The 23,870-nt window shown below is 32.9% G+C and overlaps 1 protein-coding gene across 2 annotated transcripts in view; it reads left to right on the top strand.

Annotated features, from left to right (window-relative positions):
- Nucleotides 1-16,381, top strand: part of pb (homeobox proposcipedia) — a 200,970-nt gene extending 184,589 nt beyond the window's left edge. For both annotated transcript variants that reach the window (XM_072522562.1, XM_072522563.1), the window contains 4 exons: nucleotides 3,417-3,559; nucleotides 7,793-8,090; nucleotides 11,591-11,911; nucleotides 13,926-16,381. In XM_072522562.1, the coding sequence (XP_072378663.1) occupies nucleotides 3,417-3,559; nucleotides 7,793-8,090; nucleotides 11,591-11,911; nucleotides 13,926-14,842 (1,679 nt within the window). In that variant the 3' untranslated portion in view covers nucleotides 14,843-16,381. The remainder of the gene's footprint in view (nucleotides 1-3,416; nucleotides 3,560-7,792; nucleotides 8,091-11,590; nucleotides 11,912-13,925) is intronic.
- The last annotated feature ends 7,489 nt before the right edge of the window (nucleotides 16,382-23,870 follow it).

Here is a 23,870-nt window from a genome sequence, read left to right on the forward strand (position 1 = left end):
TCCACGCTTACTGAGATTTCTACTGTCGTTATTAAAAAACCGATTTCATTTTTGGTGTTACCATCAGGGCTTTACCGCGTTCATCGCCTTTATAGTATTTGGCAGACAAATCTTTTTATACCATATACTAAAGTACTGAATAGTAAAATTAGAAAATCATCTTTTAAATTGGTAGGATATATTTGGTTGCATTTTATAAAAACATCTCTTAAATATCTTACTTTTCCAAATTATTTAAAGACTAGTCTAACAATGCCCATTAACGAAATAGTAAACACAGATCATTCTTGAGAATTTAGTCCTTTTAGTAGTAGTGCCTTCAGAGTTAAACCGAGTTTTCGAAAATATTGATAAATGTTTGACTAAAAAACCTAGAGGAGTATGGTATTTGTGTAAATATGTTAAAATGGTTTACAGAATATTTAAAAAACAAAACACAAATAAGAAACACTAGCAGGAAAGTATCCTGGGTTTCGTATTGTTCTTGTTCTAAATGTTGGGCCGTTTACAATACAATTCATTAAATTACAATATTTGACAGTCTTCTGAGGTGTCCTAGCTCTTAACGAACTTTCTCCATTCCTTCCTATTGGATGCCATCTGTGTTGCTTCCTGCCAAGTCTTACCCTTACTCTGCAGTATCTGCAAGATGTCACTGTTCCATTCTTTAATGGGTCTTCCTCTTCTGTTCTTCCCTATTGGTTTAGCGTCCCACACTCCTTTTACTTGTCTATTATTGTCCATCCAAGTTAGATGTCCGAACCATGCCAGTTTTTTCTCTTTGATTGACTCGAGTATCGGTGTGATTTTGAGTATTTCTCTTATTTCTTCATTTCTGATTATATCAGTTCTTTTTACTCCTATCGTTCTTCTGAGGTATTTCATCTCTGCTGCCTGAATTCTGCTCTGATGTCTTTTGTTTAATATCCAATTTTCTGCTCCATATGTCACTGTAGGTCTATATATTGTTTTGTATATTGTCATCTTGGTCTTTGTTGATATTTCTTTGTTATTAAGGAATCCTCTATTTAGTTGCTTGGAATAGTTTTCCTGTGTTTTCCATTCTGTTATTAAGATCATCCTCGATGTCCCCTTTGTTGTTGATTACTGTTCCTAAGTATTTGTATGAATTTGTCTGTATTATTTTTTGTTGGTCTATCATTACTTCTATTTGATCTTCCGTTCCTTGTTTCCTTGATATTTTCATTATTTGAGTCTTCTCTTTGTTTACGTTTAAGTTGTATTTGCTTGCTTCTAGGTTCCATTTTTCTAAGTTGTATTTCAGTTTTTCTGCAGTTTCCGCAATTAATACTATGTCGTCTGCAAATATACACATCTCAGCATTTATCATTTGCATTTTGTTTCAACCGATGCAGTATTTCTTGAATGTTTTCTTACATTCTTTCACTATCTCATCTATTACATTTATGAATAGTACTGGGCTGAGACTTCCCCCTTGTCTAACTCCTTGGGTTGTTTCAAATGGTTCTGACTGTATATTTAACATTCTTACTGTATTTGTTGTTTTTATGTATATACTCTTTGTTGCTTCTGTCAGTTCTTCACTTACTTGTTTCTTCTTTAGACTTTCCCATATATCTTTTCTTTTAACTGAGTCGAATGCTTTTTCCATGTCTATAAAGCTCAGATGTATTTCTTTATTTTTCTTTAAGGCTTTTTCTATTACTTGTTGCATGGTGAATATATGGTCTTGTGTGTTGTGTCCTTTCCTGAATCCACTTTGTACATCCTCTAATTTATGTTCTATTTCTTTTCTAATTTTCCTTTCTATTATGGTTTCGTATACTTTTGCTGCTACACATAGTAGTAATATACCTCTATAGTTCCTACAGTCTCTTGTGTTTCCTTTCTTGTATGTAGGTATAATTACTGCATTTGTGCATTCTCTGGGTATTACTTTTCTCTTCCATATTAGGTTATATATGTATAACAATTTTTCTTTTGCTTTTACTCCTATATATTTCATCATTTCTGGTGCTACTTCATCGCTTCCTGGTGCTTTTCCAATCTTTATCTTTCTTATTGCTTCTTTCAGTTCTTCTTTTTCTATAGTTTCTGGATTTTCCGTGTTTCTCATGGATACTCTCCTGTTGTGGCTTTCCTTCTCCATTGTATTCGCTTGATTTCCATTCAGTATCAGCTTTATTAGTAACAAGGACTTAAATGTAGCAATAACCAAAATGAACGAACATTTTTATTATTAATTTTTAATGTTAGAAACTCTGTATCTAGAAATCTATCTACTAAAGAGGGCCTAAAATTTGAATCATATAGTATTTAGCTGTCTTAGCGGTAAGTGACACCGTCGAAGAAGCTACAGAAAAACTACAAAATTCAATAAATAAAATCCATGAATGGACCAAAAAATGGAAAATTAAACTGAATGAGAATAAATCAGTCCATATAAATTTTACCACTAAGAGAATTAATAATATTCCTATTAGAATAAATGATGTCCAAGTGCCTATTGCAACATCAGCAAAGTACTTGGGGATCACTCTTGATGCGAAACTTCGCTGGAAAGCTCACGTGAAGAAGAAAAGAGAAGAACTAGGCATCCGCTACAATAAAATGTATTGGTTAATGGGAAGACATTCCTCTCTATCCATAAATAATAAACTCCTAATCTATAAACAAATACTGAGACCAGTATGGACCTATGGCTGCCAACTCTGGGGCTGTGCCAAGCCTAGTAACATCAAAGTAATCCAGATATTCCAGAATAAAGTACTGAGGAACATCGTAGATGCGCCTTGGTACGTTAGGAACAACGACCTTCACCGGGACCTCAAGATGGAAGACGTCAATCAGATAATCAAGAAATTTGCAGGGAGCCATGAACAACGACTTCATCATCATGTAAACGTCGAGGCTATCCAGCTCCTCGACAATACGAACCTAGAAAGAAGGCTCAAAAGAACAAAGCCTTTTGAACTGGTATAATGATTGAGTGAAAAGCAGAGTAAAGTGTTGTGCGAGTATGCATGCTAAATTGAATGCTAGTTATTAGAAATAATAGGAAAGATACTAGTGAGTAGACACCTAATTTTAAGATTTCATTAGTAATTTAAGTTAGAAACAAATTGATAATTGGTCTTACTGACCAGATTTTAATGTAAATACACTTCTGTGTCTTTAGTAAAAAAAAATATATGGTATTTTATTAGTAAGAAAATCTTACCCATGCAAAGTCACTTTTTGTATCATTCACTCATTCAACAATATTTTGTTTTCTCTGTCGGTGGAAAATACAGTTAAGTCAAATTATAAACTTAATCCTCTAAACTGTTCTAAAAATACACCCTACCGTAAGGATTCCCCGCATACAAACTTTATTTTACCCAACAATAGAACATCCTGATCATGATTAATTACATTTTTTATGCTTGTTTCAGAAAACGGTCTTCCACGGAGACTCAGAACAGCCTACACCAACACGCAATTACTAGAGTTAGAAAAAGAATTCCACTTCAATAAATACTTGTGTCGGCCGAGGAGGATTGAAATAGCAGCGTCCTTAGATCTCACCGAACGACAGGTAAAACTTAATTGTTATTAATTGATTTTCGATTTTTCACTTTTCACTTTGTAATCTGGTCTAACAGCCGGGTAATGGCTGCTTTACCTGATGGGACTCTTCTTGGAAGAAAGTTACACTAGCTTTAAAAATCAACCGATTGTTAGAATAACAATGATAAACCTATAACAAAGAGAAACAAATTATAATTTTATGAATACAAATATTATGACAGATCTTATCAAAAAATATCAAAAGAATGGCAATAATCTGTGTTTTTAATTTTTTATTTTACAAGAGAATTCGATTATTGTAATTTCTGAGGTTATTTACGGTTTATCAGATAAGGTAAGGTCTGTTACATTAATTTTTAAGATGATTACAAGATGGCTATTAAAATTTTTGAAGCTCAGAAATTTATGCACTCTTTTTGTTCATCTAGTACTACAAACCTCTGTGGATTTTGGCCTGTTCAACAATTGCATTCCATTCCCTTCTGCTATTGGCAACGCTTCTCCAGGATTTCGAATTTCTATAATCCTTAGATCATTCTCGACACTCTCTAGACAATGCTTTATAGGGCTGTCTCGTGGTCTATTATCGACCGATCTTTATTCGGTGATATCTTTTGTGTGTCTTTTATTGCTCACTACGAGCAAGTGATCAAGTCAAAGAATTCTATAAGATTTAACAAACTTTACTACGTAAACCACGATAAACGTGTTTAATTAACCGTCAGAAAAAACTTAATATTCAAAAGAAAATTGGCTCTCCGATAGATGCAAGGAAATAGAAGATCTAAATATAAAGTATAAAAGCTTTAATATACACAAGAAGAATTAAAGAAATGACAGGTTCCAGAAAAAGGACACGAACGAATGTCCTTAAAAATGATAAAGAAGATATGATTACTGATGTGAAGGAAAGATTATATCACTGAGCTAATTACATTCATAAGCTATTTAATGATAAAAGAAAAGAACTGTCGTTAGAAACCATAGAGGATACTGGATTACCAATATTACTGGAAGAAGTCATATATGCCATCAAAAACACAAAAGGGGGTAAAGCTATTGGAACAGATGATTGTTTAATCTTATATATCAGACAGCCACAATCACCAGACAATGGCTGCAATCAACCTTTATGGCAATACCCAATAAGTCAAGTGCAACATCCTGCTCAGGTCACAGAACAATAACTTTACAAATTGTTAAAACTCTTGAATATGAAGTTACTGACACACAATATGGATTTAAAAATGGTATTGATACAATATATGCTTTGTTCGGCTTGAATGTGCTGGCCGAGAGATACATGTACTTGAATTAGGACATGTACTTATGTTTTGTAGATTTTGAAAAGGCATTTGATAAGGTTCAATATAAAAAGCTTGTAAATAAATTAAAAAGCAAAAATATTGACAGTCGTGATATAAAAATTATATCTAAACTATATTGGAATCAAACTGTCTAGGTAAGAGTTGAAAACCAGAACATCCGAAATATCAAAATACACAGAGGAGTCCGATAGGGTTACGTGCTATTACCACTACTCTTCAATGTCTAGAGTAAAGCTGTATTTAAAGAAGCGCTCTCAGATTCAATAATAAGTATATCTATCAATAGAAAAGTTTTGAATAACTTGTATTTTGTAGACGATACAGTAATAATGACGGATAACAATAATGATTTACGAAATGTAATGCAACGCCTTGATAAATACTGCCATGACTACATTTGCAGATGTAAATATCCAATTAATTGTTAAAGATACTGTAATTAGGAAAGTGAATACCTACAAATACTTTGAACATGAATAACATCAAATGTAGACTAAGCCAAAGAACTTAAGACACTTATTGAAATAGCACGTGCATCATTCGTTTTAAAAAGTTTTTTTCTTATCGGGATATAAGATTAGGATTACGGCTAAGGATGCTTCGGTGTTACGTATTTACTATTTTTCTTCATGGCTTGAAAGCATGGATATTAAAACAAGTGCAACTGTATACAATGTCCGACTTTTAATTTTGGTGTTACAAAAAAATCCTACAAATATCATGGACTTAAAGAATGTCAGAATTGACGCAAAAATTTCTAGAAGAAAAAAAAAATAAAGCTGAAATAATATTGACTATCAAAAGAAGAAAACTTGAGTACTTAGGACATAAGATGATAGAGCAAAAATACTTATTATTGCAATGTATTATGCGAGGCAAAATTTGGTGAAAGTAAAATGTAAAAAGGCGAAAAATATCGTAGCTAAAGAACTTCAGGGAATGGTTTGAATGCTGTAGTGCAGAATTATTTAAAGCCGCAGTTAACAGGGTCCGCATGGCCCTGATGATTTTCAACCTACTATAAAAGATGGAACTTAAAGAAGAAGAAGAAGAATTAACTCGGCAATCTAAAAGTTTATGTGGATTCTGTAGCCCCAATACTACTCCTGGGCAGCCCAAAATTTTGCTGATCGGGGCAATCCTTGAATAGGGAGAGGGTGCGAGGAATAACCCCGACAACTACTATTGAAATCCAAGGAAGTGGACAAAGAATTCAAGTATATGACCTAATAGTACGCATTGCCATCTGAAACATACGTAGCTTATTCATGTCAGGGAAACTGGCAACGAAGAATAATCTTGCGGATGAGTGAGGTGAGATGAACTGGTTCGGGAAAACAAAAAACTAAAAAAACAAAAGATTGATATATCTTTTATTCAGGAGGAAGCGTCATAGAAGATCAGTGAGATTCAGACTTCATCCTTCTAAATGATGGAGTAACAATGCTCCAATGATTGACAAGTCAGAGCAACAAATCGAAAAATTTTATGACGACTTAGATGAAATAATGAGACTGACAAAAAAAGGTGAGATAACGATGATCATGGGTGACTTGAGTGACGCCAATATTGGTCGTGGTGCTGAAAGAGACAACATAGGAGCATACGGTCTTGGTACCATTAATTAGGGAGATATACTTGTACAACTCTAAGTAGAGAAAACATATGCTAGTAAATCTCGCAATACTCGCGGGATGCGTTTTAGTAATTTGTTCGAAATAACTTGTGGTTTTCATACTTTTCGAGTTTTTAGTGTTGTAATTGCATCTTTGACTTTCTGTTATTTCATAGTCTTTATCATATTCAGCTTCACACAAATCAGGAACTTGTTTCAATCAGAAGTTGTGAGTAATGTTCCATCAAAGAACTTTCTTATAATAAATTTATATATATATATTTAGGGATTCTACAGTATTCACTGCCTTCCCTCGCTCAACCGTTTCCATCTCTTTCTGTTGTTCCATTCTCCATCGTTTAGTCCTCTCTTACTCATGGCGTCGTCTACTTCGTTCCTCCAGGATTTTCGGGGTCGTCCTCTTTTCCTCCTTCCTATGGGGCTCCATTCGGTTATTTTCTTTATCCATCTGCTGTCGCTAGTTCTTCTTACATGTCCATACCACTTTAGTCTTTTTGTTCTATATATGTTAGTATGTCTGTTTCTATTGATGTTCTTTGCTTTATTTCGTCATTACTTCTCCTATCCATTCTTGTTACTCTGCAGCATCTTCGCAGGCATTCCATCTCTGTTGCTACTATCTTACTGCTGGTTTTCTTGTTTATGATCCAATTGAAAATTGGATAAATTTATTATATTCGTTTCTTTTCTGTTTGTTCTAAGGTTTTTGTTGGTTTTCCATGCTTCTCTTGATATTGTTGACCCTACATATTTGTTGAGCTCTTCGCATTTACTTTCCAAGGAGGTATTTTTTGCTTTAGTTGCTAGATTTTTTTCTTCTCTGTTTAATCGTCTTTTTACAGTCAGCTTTGATGTGTTTGCTTCTTGTTGTGTTAAGCATTCTTGATTTCATTTGTTTAGCACAATGGAGTATGCTGTTTGTTCTTTGGGATCGTACTGAGTGCTTCTTTAGCTGCTTTATTGATTTATTGTTTATTATATTTATTATCTCTTGGTAGGTATTCTCGACTGAGTAAGAATTGTTTTTATTTCATTATATTTCAAGAAGAAAGTTTATTAATTATTTTACTAGTAACAGCTAAATTAAAAAAAAATCGTATTAGTTATATTACAGCTTCGGAAACAGAAATGTAAAACAGAACCGCAAATTGTTTTGCCGGGATATATTTTTACGGCCCTATACTTTTGGGATTGAGTTTTTATTTTATCATCTTTTAAATGAAATTTAAAATTTGAGAATGAAAAAACCAAAATTAATTTTTTTTTATAATCCCAGGTGAAAGTATGGTTCCAAAATAGACGAATGAAACACAAACGACAAACGTTAGGTAAACAAGGAGAAGACGGCGACGACAAAGACTCGGTGACCAGCGAGGGTGGCAAAAGCGCTAAACTTTCTGACAAATTTCTCGAAGACGAAATGTCTAAAAAGAGCTGTCAAGGTTGCGAGATGCCTTCAGCTGGTTTGTGTAATTCCCATGAAGAAATGTCAGACGTTTCATCTACTAGAGGCAACAATAACAACACACCCAGTGCTACAAACAATAATACCAATTTTAATAACAACAGTAATGGTAAGTGCAATTACTTTTAGGTTAAAAGTCTCATAGTATATGTTTAAAGTCTTGAAATATTTATTCTTCTACGAAGATCGATTACTACAACTATCAGAATTAAATTAGCACACTCTTGCTATCTTTAACATATTTTTAACTGATAAATATAATTAATGTGGTCAATAATGTGATTTTGAATACACTTTTTTCGAAAGCTTAAGACACAAATCAATCCTCATAATCTTTAGTTTAAATATTTCTGCTTCTTCCACCTTTATATCCAGCATATCTATAGAAAATAAAAAATTGTATGAATCTGTGATCGATCTTTTGGATTAGCTTCCTTTTCTATTATTTTATACTTCGTTATTTTATCTGCCTTTTGTAATTGAAGTCCAGTATAACATTTTATCCCTGTGTTTCTTTTGGTGTTGTCGTTCGTCAAATAATTTTCTTTTATTTTGTGATTAGATTGGAGTGGAGATTTAAGAGAATAACTATGATGTTTTTGTTTTCATAGCAATATAGGTAGTAAGGTCTAAAAATAACACTGGTCTGCAAAACAAATGTTCTCCTTATTGTTTTTATGCATTATAACGTTATTATTGGTGCTTTAAAAGCAAATTTACCATTTGAATAAATAGCACATAGGCTTTTCGTATAATTTAATCAAAAAACGATATTGTTCGAGTAATAAAAACTGTAAAAAAATACTATTGTTAAGTTTAACAGTAAAAACTACTACTTTTTAGGTACAGGTCATAAAAATTTCATTAAATCTCATTCTTTTTCTTCTAGTGCCGACTACACTAATGTTGTTTTGACTATAACCATTCCAAATTTGTCTCTATCTTCTGCTTTTGTTAAAAGCGTCTGTGTGTTTATACTTGGTCCAGTTGCAAATGTTTTTCAGTCAGGATAGTTTTCGTCCACCAGGACGCCTTTTTCCTTCGATTTTGCTCTTCATAATCAACTGCAACAACTCGTACTTTCCATTTTTAAGTAGGTACTTGTCTCAAAATATGCTGTCTTTCTTCTTTTAATGGTGGTCAAAAGTTCTTTGTCTCTTTCCATTCTATGCAACACCATTTTGTTTGTAAGCCACATCTCAAAACATTTCTGCTTTTTCATCAAGCCTATATTACCATTCCAATCTTCTACACCAAAAAGGAGAATATGGTAGATTTAACATTTTACCATAGGATATTAGATTTGCAGATTAAGACTTTGGTTACTCAGAAATTTCCTCATCTTCAAAATAGCTGCTTGTGATTGCTCTATTCTTGATCAAATTTCGGAATAAATTCATCAGTAATTTAAATTTCTAAGTACTTTATTTTGTCCACTTGTTCAATATCTTATTTTTTATTACTTTGCCTCTCTTAGTGATAACCATGGTTTTTGTTTTATTTGTGTTTATTGTTAAAACAAACTATTCCCCAGTATCACAAATTGTGTTTAATAGCGTCTGCTATTCTACTTAATCTCATTAGGATGATAAAATCAGAGTTATTTTGTAGTTTTCGTCTGTTTCATTGTTTCAATTGGAGTTTCTTGGCAAATACATCAACAGAAGTCGGTGAGCAGTGTTGCTGACCATTTTCCTTTAAAGCGTCTTTCAACGTGCAATATATGCTGGTGACAATATATAAAGTGTTCTTTCCCATGCTCATCTTATACGGTACCAAGATATTCAAATAAAAAACCCAAGTACGAATCTAAAAGATAAATTTTCATCCACATATCGCATCCTAAGACATAAATAAGTTCTTGAATAATTTCTCGGTAATTCTATTAGAGTTACCGGAGCTTGTTTTTAGCTCTGTTTAATATTAAATTAAAAGCTATGTATGTCACAATATCTCGTATTTGTGGAACAACAACAGTTTCTTCTTTCAACTTCGCGTCATTAATACAGGGTAATTTATAAATAAGATACTAAAAGCCTTTATGATTTTTGTTCATAGCTTTCACGAAATTTTTCATGAGTCCCAGCTTATGAAGCATATGAAGTGGTAGCAGGAAAATTTTGTCTAATGGCACAGATACATTTTTATTCCAGGTGGTAACTATGTTTCTCTTTGTAATGTTTTTTTCCTTCACGACTGTCCTACTCACAACAATAAACAGCTTAGTATATCGCCCTGTAATCCAGTAAGTATAGATACGATTTTCAGATCCATAGGTATTAAGAATATTTCATTTTCTCGAGTAATACCTCCAAATTTGTCTAATTTACTTTTGTTTGTTGCATGAGCGATGGAGATTGAAGGGTATTTATTACCATTGTGGTGTAAAACGGCTTTCAAACCTTTCAAAAGCATATAAAAAAGTCGAAATTCTTAAAATTTTTGTGGCAAAATCAACTCTTGAAGAAACCATGAAGCATTATTACAATACACTAAGTCATTCTCTTTGGAAAAGTAAAATTCTTGCATTGTGCGAAAATACAAGATTATCGTATTCTTATCTAACATATTACACTGTTTTAATATTGATCCAAGTAATTGAGCCTTAGATTTTAATAGCCATAAATCTTAAATAAAATCATTTAAATCAGATTGCTTGAGAAAATAAGGTTCTTTTGACATACTTGCAGATCCAGATAAAGTATACGAGGATGAGAAAGTATATTCAAGAAGGAAACTCGATTGAGTGTGTAGACCAGAAATATTTTAATAATCCATATTCTCGTTATTTTTTAAAGGTGATCTTTTTGCAGATACGATGTTCAGATATATTTTTTTATAATTCAGAGGTTTACTCCAAATCATTAGCATTGCAAACCGCATAGATTTTTGACTTCCTTTAAGCCAACCTCTTTCTTAATTTTCTTGAGCAGCTGACACAGAATAATTTTGGCAGCCAAATTTTATTCCTTTTATTGATAGAAAATAAAACTCTTAACACTCTGATCTTCTTTGACGAGATCTTTTATTACATTTCTTTTTTTTTCGGCGGAAATTCACCACAAATATAATAAAAGCAGTCTGTAGAATAAGTTTGCGGCATTTTATAAACAAAAATAAAATAAGTTTTTTAGAATAATTTTGATATTTCTATTATCTATTTATTGGCTCAGCTCTTAGCTAAATACCCAAAATACGCATAAAATACTTTAAATAAAATTAAAAGAGTATGAACTTTGTGCAAAACCAAAATATTCGATACAAAATGTAACCCATTATCAGAAAAGTTTTTAAATAGCTGCTGTCAAATACTATACAGCCGCATGGGTGTATGTACTACTACAAAAATCACATACGACTTTATTTATCTTTATTTTACTACTCGCTAAAACTCATTTTGTAGGTATATAAACCACTTACAGTGTTAACCCAAAAAACAAATTCAAAAAATCATAAATTTTAAATATTAAAAAAAATAACAGAAAATTTAGACGTGATACAAAAAATCGACCGAAATCCTCATATTAATTATAATAAAATTTGTAGAAGGAGGACTTGGTTGCAGACCAGTGTAATTGCTCAATAATTGTATTAACAATAATGTTTTAGGTGCTAGCAGCATCGGCAGTGCAGGCAGTTTCGACAAACTGATGAACGAAGAAGATTCGAGATCGAACGAAGGTAGCGGACCACAAACTTCTCCGAGGATATCCAAAAAGAACTCCTCTGCAGTACCAAACAACGTAGTGGTGAAAATCGAAGGACGAAGAAACTCGCCCATTTCATGTGATAGAAAAGTAGGAGTAAGAAAAATTTCCCCAAGCCCTAGTCATAGTAAAGACATTGGTATCGTCCTGAATGAGAACATTTCTACGAAATCGTCGCCGAAGAGTTCATCGGGTACGCCGGGAATACCAAGTGGACCTCTAAGTAAGACTTACTAATCCAACTTAAATAATATTTTAACCTTTTATATTTCTTTAAACTTAAATTATTTGTAACAATATTAAATTTAACGGTTTCTTCTTCGTCTGTTCTGTTATAATTTAAAGAGAGAATCTTTTTTGGTTTGATATGCTTTTCCAGATAAATGTCATTCAATATTGTAACCTTCTTTAATATTTCTTAAAAAACTCATTCCAAATATGTATTATGTTAATAATTTTTTATTTATTTTCATTTATTTGTAGAGATTGGTGCTCACCAGCTACAAATATCCTACAAATAAAAGGTTCTTACTGTTTTTATTTCTTTATTTCTACTTTCTGTTGTAATCTAGGACATCCTCTTTCCCTACTTTTATTTGGTTTACAAGTTCTTCACTGTATTTTTGTGTTGTCCGTCCTTCGTACATCCATACGAGAATAAATTTCGTTTTTCTATTTCATTGTTTGTGATATAGTACCTCTTTCACATTCAATAGTTCACTAATTCGTTCTGAATCTGCAGCTTTTGTATATTATATATATATATATATATATATATATATATATATATATATATATATATACCTATACAAAAATACAACCCACTTCAAAGTACTTAGCTTTCTACAAAAATATATACAAACTAATTCTTACGAATGTATGGAGAGGGTACAAATTCCGTTAAATTTTCACAACTAACAACCTCCTTCACTCACAGTACCCAATTACCCTACACGATCAACCAACCTCTTACTTTTCAACATTCTTTCAATTCCCATTCTATCCTACTCAACATAATCTATACAAATATAGAATCGAGCATACCACCGATTATTTAACAACAAAATCAATTGTACCAAATAATCAAAGCCAACAATTTTCTATCAACAAACATCGAATACCTTAATGCTTTTCCACGTGATAAACTTCAATACACATCGCTTAATCGATGTCCACAACCACAAAAAGACAAAAACTCGTAAAAGAGTAAGCGACAGAACCTAGCAGTCTCCCTAGCACCAAGAAACTCCCGTATTAGCACCTGAAATCATATTTCTACCCACAAAACCGTTCAGAAATATCATCACCTGATCATTACCGGTGTAAACAAAGATCTGTCTTAAAAAGAAACAGAAAAGAGCCTCACCCAATTTGAATTTCCATTCACAAAGTCGCCCGTATAATAGTCTGCTCTAGCAATATCCCGAGGAACTTCTTCACAAACTCAAAGGCAATATTTAACTGCGCTATAATAGACGGACAAAGACTGCGATCCAAAATTTCTAAATCACACAATGCGGTCCTTATTCATCTGAAGTACTCGAGATATTAATAAAGCTGCCATTCTAACAGAGATGGCCCTAGAAATGTCATTCTCTGTCCCAATTACAGACTACAATACAAATATTTTTTTTGTCCCACGACAAATATTGCCAAATATCCTAATTGCCAAGGAAACATTCTTACCTTCTCTTTTAAAAGTCTCATATGCAAAGCTCCACCTACCTATTCCTAACAAACAAAACCTGTTACAACGACCAGAGTCCTATATACAAACTACCCTTGGATATAAAGTTTATCAATTCAGTTAATTTTTATGAATATTTTTTCCTATAAAAAAGAAATGAAGACACTTTGAGGAAGCTGGAGGCCTCCATTGAGTCTTAAATCGTCCTCATAGCACCTTACTTTATACTCATCGGGGCTCTACCATACGAATCTATTTATCTTTCACTTAATACCCTCTATAATGAGTGCCCTTGCCCATACGCCTTAAGAATCGCCTTTAATTACATTAAAGGGCAGGGTCAGATTGGTTTTTTATGATTTCTTAATCTCATTGCACAAAGATACCTGTTCTAGGTAAGGAACTAGCCACAGATGTTACAACGTTCTTCGTAGTTTTATTTCCATATTTTTTGTTACATGATTATATTACAATTCTGCAATGATTTTGATGTAATAAATATTGAATGCAATACGAAACAGAACGTTTACTAAACTTTTTTACTTTTTAGGTTTACCTAATATGGTGTACCAGCAAATTCCACGATCATCCCCTACTACTGCAACAGCGATAGCTTCTGCTACTGTAACAATCCAGAATATTCCTAACGCCATTCCACCATTCGCCTCCAGAGGTGTATCTAGTACACACTTTCCTAATCAGTACAATATGAACAACAGTCAGCACGACTATCGGACGGACAACAGATCTAAACACTACCAGATGTCGCAAATGTATTCAGCAGATATGTACAACCAAGAACACGGAGGAATGAATGACGCACATTCATATCATCGAGGGCAGAATCATACTGGGACTATGGGACATGTTAAATATAATAACAGAAGGCAAGCCTACTCTGGATATGCTAGCCAACAGCAGTACTATTATAATAATCAATCTAATGTAGAAAAGTATACCATGGGACAAAACAACTATAATCAAGGCTACGGTGAACATTCTGGCTACAATCATTACGGTTATGGCTACAATAATGAAGGTAATGACGCAGTCCAAATGCAGAGCTCTGTCCAACTAAACCATGACCATACTGCTAACTACTACCCAACAGAAGCCGTTATTCCGAAGACGCAAAACCCAGCTGAGTACCAAGGCAAAGTAGGATATTACGAGAACAATTACACTTCAAACCATATGCCACCTGCTACAGGAGGCGGAACTGACCCCGCTTATGGTATGGGTACTGAAGTCTTTCCTGGTACTAATAATGGTACTGCTGCAATCATGACGCCACCTGCAAGTGTTCCGACAGAAAACAATGAGAATTATAATAATTTTCATCAATTTTATGCAGGAGAATCCCAAACTCAAGTTCCAGTTCCCGGTGAAAGTAGTAATAGTTCTTCGGATTTTAATTTTTTAAGTAACTTAGCGAACGATTATACTCCCGAATATTATCAAATCTGATCAGTGCAATTAAAAAATGTACAGTTAGCTGTTAATATTTTTGATTATTGTTAAAGTTTATTGGTTTTACTTAAAGTTTTCGTTGTTTATTTCTTAAGTAATTCCGTTTATATTTAATAGTTTTGTTTAGAAGACAGCAAAGTATAACAGAAAATTAGTAAAATAGTAATAAGTAGTTGGTCTGAAGATAATTAAAGTAATTTTTTAAATAAACAAAAGTTATGTCCCAAAGTTATTTATAGTTCCAAGGCAGGAAATCCCACGATCACTTAAGTTATTATTCGTTTATTGTAGTGCCTATTCGTTTTATAATCATGGTAACCATCATAGTTACGAGAGTTTTTCACCAAAATTAATTTTTTTCATGTCTATGAAATTTTCCTTTCATGTTCCCGTCTTTAACCCTTTCGAGTCGGATTTTTTTTTTCAGGATCGGTATGGAATTTAGAACTTTTTTGTTTAAAACAGATAATTATGCAAAAATAAAAGTGATTAAGATTAATTTTATCTTTGAGATCCGCCATTTTGTCCAGGACATATATGTCTCAGTCAGACTGTGTTGGTACATATAGGTGGGACTATGATAACCCATCAAACACCAAATTGTTACTTTATTGCAGTAAAGAAAAATCGAAAATACAAATAAAATCTCATATTTTGACAACAAAAGGACTAAAACTAAGATCAGTATTTAATGAAAATGATACATTGCAGATCTGACATAGTGTGGTGGTTCGTTATTATTTTTTCTAAGAAAAACATCGTTGACATCTTCTAAAGGTCTTTCCTTCGATAGGTAAATGATCTCCCAGGTTGAGCATTTTTTTTGTTTCTTTGCTGGAGGACGTCCAAGTGAAGTCTAGGTTTTCTTTTAACAGCAGCATAGCTTCTTTCCAATGAAATAAGTTCCTCAGCTACACTAATTAGAAAAGGCTAAAATTGTGTTTTTTCTTTCCCTTTTAGATCATGGTGTAGTACATAGAAATTTTTAAAAACCATGGTCAGAAAATGAAAAAATACTGTTTTCCACAATTTGGGAGACTTCTGAATAAAGTCATACAAGCCCAAAATATAATCCAGGTTCACGCTGCATTTTCTTATTGTACATGTCGAGAAATTCAGGACATCGCACATTGATTTTAGAGCCATTGTTCATTTTTCGTTTCACTTCTACTTGCTTATCTCCAAAGCAACTGCTTGGAACCTTGCACCATTGCAACCTTTTCATTGCTCCAAAGTAACGTGATGAAAAAGTTCCATCGTTATGAAACCAAATACTTGGTTGCTACGTACCTTCGCTTTCTTCATCATTTTCGTTACTACTGCTTTCTTTTTCACTTTCCTCACTTATCATCTGATTTTCTTCATCCATTTTATTGCCCTCGAAACCTGAATCTATTTTGTGACGCTCTCGTTCTACTTCTTGACTAATTCTGTATCGCTGGCAAAAATGGCTACTGTCTCCTCCTCTAGCTCTTTCTGCGTCAATATCTTTCTACTCATCTAGAACAAAACAAGACCATTGGGACATATATAACTCACCATAAATGTCTGTTTGGACATATTTCACCCACAAAAAAAAATACTAGTTTTATTGAATATTTTTAACTTTTTTGTGGGTAGCTCCACTCACAAAAACAAATTCGCAACAACAGTAACAGCGCACAACTTTCCCTGTGGTATTCGTCAACAAAACTACATAAACACATTCCGCAAATTACCATCACGGGAAAATTCAGCGCGAAAACGTTTCGTAATGTTACCTCTTACACCTTCCAAATTATTTTTTTAAAATGGTTATTAAGTTCTTAAAAAGTCGGTTACGATAAAAATTCATGTAAAATGGTTTAGATTTAGTCCAACAGACTTGATGATTTCATGACTGGGATACATACGTCCCTTCAGACTCGAAAGGGTTAGTAGTTCTAATAACATACGGTAATGGTAAGAAAATAACTTATTGCAGAACTTCTTACCCTATATTTATTTCTTGTTATGCGGTGTCGCTAACAAAAATAATAAATTTAACACGGAATTATTAATAAGCTCAAATTCTAACTCAAATATGATTAAGTTATTCCTGGCTTAACCAATCGATATTTCTAATTTATAATCGGTTGGAATTTTTTTTATATAACATTTTATATTTGTTTTCTGTTAAAACTGATTTTTCATTTGGATTTGAGACAAATAAGTAAAAAAAGGACACATTTAACAATAAAACATTGAAAACTATTCTGTTTCTAACACTTCCACAAAATTTATTAAAATTTATTATCGCTACAGTTGTTTTGGCAGAGTGCCTTTCTCAAGTGATTTATTTTTGGTATGTGTTTACACTTTATAGTCTTCAACTAAATAAGTTGAGGAGAGAACTGTTTTTCTTGGGTAAAATGTACAAATAATAAACAAAATTTTAAAACAAAAACTACACACAAAGACCTGCAATTATATTTTCACCACCAGAAAAAAACACAGTATCTTCTTCTCAATTACATATACAGGCAAGATATAGACAAAAATAGCCAAACACATACAAAAAAGGACTAACACCAGCGTTAAGAACGAACAATACCTTAAGCAAAAATTTTAAGAACAACAATACCTAAAAGAGAAGGCATTTATGTGGTGTATACAAACGTGGCGACTGCTCAGGAACTGACATCAGTCAAACTGGTAGAACTTTTAAAAACGTATAGCAGAACACGAAAAGACTTTCAGTAACAAAAAAATGATTGTACGCACTTCACACTTTGGCAATATTTCTGTTCATTGACAAGGCTATTTATAGAATTTGTTGGTCCAGAAGTGTTATTCTGAAGTCTCATTCAGAACTAAGGAATCAATGTTATTTTAAGGATATGGTTGCGACATAACTAGTTTTTTCGAAAAAACGGTGTCTGTATACTCTTCACTAATTATTTATACAATATTTAAAGTTAACTTTTAAAATCGTTTAAATCTTTTTATTTTAAAAACCTTTTTTTATTTCTTCTTCATCTAATAAAAATTGCCTATTTTATTCTTATATATGTGTCCTATTCCGTGTTTCACGGCAAATGCTTTTGTGGCTCACATATGCTTAGATATTCTGTAAATTATTTATTTGGAGTAATTCTTGATATTTTCCTACTTCCATCCTCTTAATGTATTTACTATGCTTTTTCTTCTTCATGTAAACTCTGACGTCCTATAGTTTTCTGGAAAAAATGTTGTTTGCCAATTTTTATATTAAGATCTCCAGCAATTACTTTTACTTGAAAACGTGAGCATTGATCATATTCCTTATCCAAGAAGTCGTAGAATTGATCTTTTTCTTCGTTTTCCCTTTCCTCTGTAGATGTGAGTACACTCAGTAAACTATAATTACAGAATTTTCCTATAAGACGTAAGTAACAATCTTGTTCTTTGTGGATTTAAAGTTGCTAATTCCTTTTCTTTTTTACTGACTAGAAAATAACTGCCAAACTTTTTTTGTGTGGAATGACCGCTATAGTTTATATTGTAGTCTTTTCTTTAGATAATTCTTGAACCCATCTAGCTTGCCAAGTTTATTAGTCTTAACCCGTTATCGTTTAAATTTTCATGTAAGCTCTGAAGGACTAATTGCTTTGCTTTTTTACATATTGCAGTATATTCTATTAATAATTCCTGAACCAGTCCATCCTATAACCTCTTACCTCTTGAATCCTTTTATCTCTTGAATTTTACCTCTTACCTCTTGAATCCTTTTACCTCTTGAATCCTTATTACATCAGCCTTAATATTATTCAGCTCTTATGTTAGCTATCTAAGTAATCTTTTTTTTTTAATCTTTTTCCCAACCCCTAGTCTACGCATTACCGTTTTTCCCGCTTTAGTTAGTCCTAACCCTACTTCCTCCTAGTGTTGACGCTAATAGAATTCAGTGTCATATTTTGCGCATCACTAACCTATTTGAACTTGTAGTTTTGAACGCTAGTGTTTGTTAATATAAATAATAATATACCTTTTAAGTCAGAATAGGTATAATTACATGAAGTCCTTTGAATAAAGATGTATTAATGATAAGTGTAGGATATCTTTTTTTATCATTGCCTATTTTCTGAATTGTGTTGTTATAGATAAATCCCTCCTATTATTAAGAAATTTTCCAGTACTATAAGTATTTTTTTTCTTAAGGTTCTAACCTGATTCAAGAACCTTCCTTCTTTATACAGGCTTAGGTCTGAGAACAGGACTCTTTAGCTATTTAATTCAACAATCATGAGTAATGTTCAACTATAATGCACAGTAAGTCCAAGGCAGGCAATATAGATAAAAAGCCTAAGATTTCACTTAGTGTACTAATTGATTTTTTAAAGTGAAAAAATATATTACTAAGTTATACCAAATAAAAGATGTGGTACAATCTACAGTGCAGAAAAATGATATGTGGAATAAACAATATATATCTTTGAACTGTACAGACTATAGATGGACCTACATGTAGTAAAAGTAGTAAAGATAAACCGCATAACATGGGCTGGCCACATGTTAAGAAGAAACCCTGGAAATCCCACCAGTATATCTATGTTCCAAACCCAGTATGAAGTAAACCTAAGGCTAAGATATCTTGACGACTTCAAAGAGAATCTCGAAACAGTAGTAACAATAAAACGACGTCCTGTAGCAGGCCAAGGTCCAAGAAGAGCTGTAGTCATAATGATGATGACTTAGTCACATTTAAATTTGAGATGTATTAAGAGATACTTTGTATATTAGAGCAGATAATTAAAAAAACAAAGTTTAAACAGTGTTTGGAATTTTTATATTTTGTGTCCAAAAACGATACAGGTATCCCATTATCTAAAATTTGTTTATAACAAATCATATTTGAGTCAGTTCCAAAAATTGTTTCCATTTTTTATTTTTAAGGATATTTAAACAAAGCGCAATATGAAAATTAGGGACAATCTCGAAAATTTATTGTAGTTTTTTAAACGTTCTTCTCAGTTTGAAAAATTGTGAAGAATCGTCAATGCAATCATTTTTATTGTTTCTGAAATTGTACAAAATAGTAACTTAGGTTTAATGCACACCATACGTAACTGAATAGCGATTTTAGAAATTTGAAGTATTTATTTTAATGTACTGCATTTAACGTGTTAGGTTTAATATACATACTACATTTGAAAGGTAGAATATATTTATTAGGGAAACAAATTTTAGTCGAATTTTCATCATTTTCTCAATATTGGGCGCCACTTTCCAAATTGCTTTGCATCTTCTTCGCTTTATTCATAATACTATTATTTTAAGCGATTTTAGCAAATACTTCGTTGCTGATGCGGTGTACAGACGATTTTAAAGTAATTTTTATTTTTATAAACAGCTGTTTCACAACTTTCTATCTAATAGAGCGATCCGCTTTATCGCCACGTAACTCTATCTATTTTCTGGCTTTCTAGTAAGTTCCAATAACTTTCTTTCATTTATTTGACTTACCTTGTTCCTTATAAATTTTTATTTTATTATCATTTGTTTCTATTTACCTTTTTTTTAACAAAAAAAAAAGAAAAAGTATAGCTATAAAAGAAAACCAGGGGGTACGAGAAAGGAAGCAAACATTGTGGAAACTTAAACCAAAGATGGGCGCAGATGGAATTCTACATGAGGCTATAGTACTGGTATACGAGAAGCAAAATAAGAAGAAAGCTGATTTCATAAATAATGTAAAAGGGTATTAGAGCAAAGAAGGGTGAAAAGATAACAAATGATAATAAATGCAAGTGAAGACAATGAAAAATAAATATACAACTGTAAGAAGAGAAGTGCAAAATATCGAAAACGAATTTAAAAATAAAAATCCTTATAAATCTTATAAGGAAATTAAGAATCTAACTAGAAGATATCTGGCAAAACCTACATTTATATAAAGGGAAGGAAAGAATATAATAGGAAATATAAAAGGGAAGTAGGTGGAAAAACTCTATTTTCACGAATTGCACAGTGCAAAAGGAAATAGAAAAAACGCCTTAATAGATGGTTACAAAGGACGGGAAAATAAAAAAAGGGATAATAAAACTAAAAAACAAAGGGTTAAAATGCTTAAATACAGAGAAAAAAAGTGCAAGAAGAGATAATAGAATTAAAAATGAAATTTGGTAGAGAAAATAAATACAAGACCCTGTAAAACAGTGATCGATCCTATGCTAAAAGGGGAATAAGAAACGCAACGATTACAGAAGCTCTATTGGATGTGATATTTAAGATACTAGATAAAAGATAATATTAATAAACGACTGCAAGAAAAAATAGATAATATATTACGAACCTTCCAAAGGGGTTTCAAATAAATAGATCAATAAAAGATAAATAATATATACTAAGGTAAATATAAAAAGCTACCAAGTAGTTTCAAATAATGTGATTTTTATAATAGATTTTATGACAGCATACTATAGAATAAAAATATCGGAGATGATTAAGGCACTGAGAGACTTTGTGGTATAAATAAAAAATTATTATGGATAATATTCAAAGGTATACAGTGTCAAGTAGGGGTGAAAAATTGGCAAACACATAGCTTTCTAGTAAACACAGGATTATAATCAGCAGACCCTGTATCTACATCCTTAATTTACTACTGGAAAAAATAATAATAGAAAATGAAAGACAAATGAATGGAAGCATTTATTCTAGAATATATCATTTCATTGTACTTCTAGATTTTGCTGATAATCTAGTTGGTTATGGTTATGGTTATGGTAGATCGGAGCAGGACCCAATTATAAGCCCTTCGTATACTTAGACATCCTAAGACGGGTCCATTGTATCACTCCTATCATACGAAGTAGGCCCAAAAAGACCTAGTCTTCTGGGCGTTTCTGGGGCTCAGGCTATTTCAGGCTCCCATATCTACAGCAATCAGCAGGAGCTTCAAGTCTGAGCCCTTCCTGTCGTTCTGAACGTCATTTAGTAACCTTGTATCCTCACAGAACAAGTCTCTTTAAGGATAACTCCCTCATTTGGCTCGGTTACGTAAAAATCAAACCCAGGATCTGCCACCTCTGGTAAACCAGTGCCGGGCAAGAAGACAGGAGGTTGCCTCCCCCTCATTACAAAGACGACACCGTGGGCTATCCGCCAATCCAAGCAGATGAAGGTGCCGCCTGAGTCTACAGTGGTCAGTGAGCATACTGTCCACCAGAGAGCCCCTTTTATGGTCTAGAAAGAGAAGTGAGGCTGTAAGACTTTTGGATGGCCCAGAAGTCCTGGAACCTCTGCAGAAGTAGCTCTCTAAGACTACCCTTACCAGTACTGTCGTGCTAGGGCGTCAGCCCGTTCGTTCCCTTCTATGCTTGTGTTCAGGTACCCATACCAGTTAATCCTATTAGTCCGCGCAACATCAGCAAGGGTTCTTTTGCACTTAAGAACCAGCTTAGAGCTGACTTTAGCGCTTCCAAAGTCCTTAGCGCTGCTTGACTGTCAGAGCAGATAGAGATAGTCCTGCCTTAGTACGCTCTATCTGTTACCTCCTGAGCACAAACCAGGATCGCAAATATCTCGGCCTGAAAGATTGATGCATGGCAGCCGAGAGCCCGGCCAGATTCAAATCCGATTCTGCTCCCATATACTACGGCACCTGTTCGCTGGTCTATTGTGGACCCATCCGTGAACCAGGTGAGTCGGCTTTGACGGATTAGTGCCATCGTTCCATCTACTCATCCCGGACAGGAAATTAAACCAAGTAGGAGGATGAGAACTCAAATTTTAGCGCCATGCTGTCCTGTACCATATAGAGCAGAGGACAACAATCGCGGGCCTGTCTCCAGATCTCACAATGTCTCATCTGACCATTAATTCACAACCAGTATCCAGAGCAGTTAAGACGATAAACTGCTAAGAACTAAACAGCATTAAAAAGACTTGAAAATGGCAGAAAAAAGCAGTCTAGAAATGAAATAAGAAACACAAAAATTTACAGAAATTGTTGGTTTATTAAAAAAAAACGAGAATATTTTGAGTATAAAAGGATGCAAGGACTGACAAGGAAAGTGAGAATACAAAAAATACTAAGTTTTAAAAATCTAGTAGCTATTATAAATGATAATGAAGGAGACCACGATAAAATAGAACAAATAATTAAAAAAAAAACAAAACAGACAAAAATTCAGATGTATGAATTAAGTGAGACCAACAGTATCTTTTGCTAGCAAATCCAGGATAGCCACAAAAGTAGCAAAAAAAGAGCTAAATATATTTATGGAAACGTGAAATGATCAGAAAAATTTATGAAAAATTTTTTGCCAAATTTTATTCCTACGTGCGAGAAATTGTTTTTAATAATGTAACAAACAAATTTTGGTACACATTTATTTGCGAACAAATCTCTTTGTATCAGTTTGTGCCGTAGATATGACGCTTTCAGTGACATTCAGGACAAAAGTTGGAAAACTTGGATGTATTTTAAAATTTTTCCTGTATTTTTCACTTTTCGGTTAAAGCATATTAAATATATTATTTTAATAGTAAACAACCTTCCAGAGATATTTCTACAAAAATCTAATATTCGACCTTTTATAACCAACGCTAACTAGATCTCGACTGCGCTGAGGACTAAGGAAAATCTGATCTCCGATCTGAAAATCGGAGCGACTGAGGAAAATCTCTTCATATGAAAAAGATGAAATTTTTCATCTCTTTATATAAATGGTCAGAAAAAAGTTATAGGTGTATCTTTCCTTTTGGTCTTTTGCGTGTCCTAGTGGGTAGAACAGAAAGATTTAAGGTACGATATTTTAACCCTTGCCCTTTAAAAATCTAATTTAAAAACAACAAAGGTGAAAAAAGGAATAAAATCTTATAAATTATAAAAATAAAATAATTAAAACAAAGTGTACTAAGTCCTTTTATATATGTACCACTTTTTCTATTGGGTATTCTTATTAATACTTGTAAACTAAATCTTCTTTTTAATATTTTTCTTTTTTTATTAACGATATTTATAATAATGAGTGTAAATGCATTTTATTTGCAAAGTTTCACAGATTTAAAATTTGTGGTT

Source organism: Diabrotica undecimpunctata, chromosome 2 (genome assembly GCF_040954645.1).
Source record: "Diabrotica undecimpunctata isolate CICGRU chromosome 2, icDiaUnde3, whole genome shotgun sequence".
Lineage (NCBI taxonomy): Eukaryota > Metazoa > Arthropoda > Insecta > Coleoptera > Chrysomelidae > Diabrotica > Diabrotica undecimpunctata.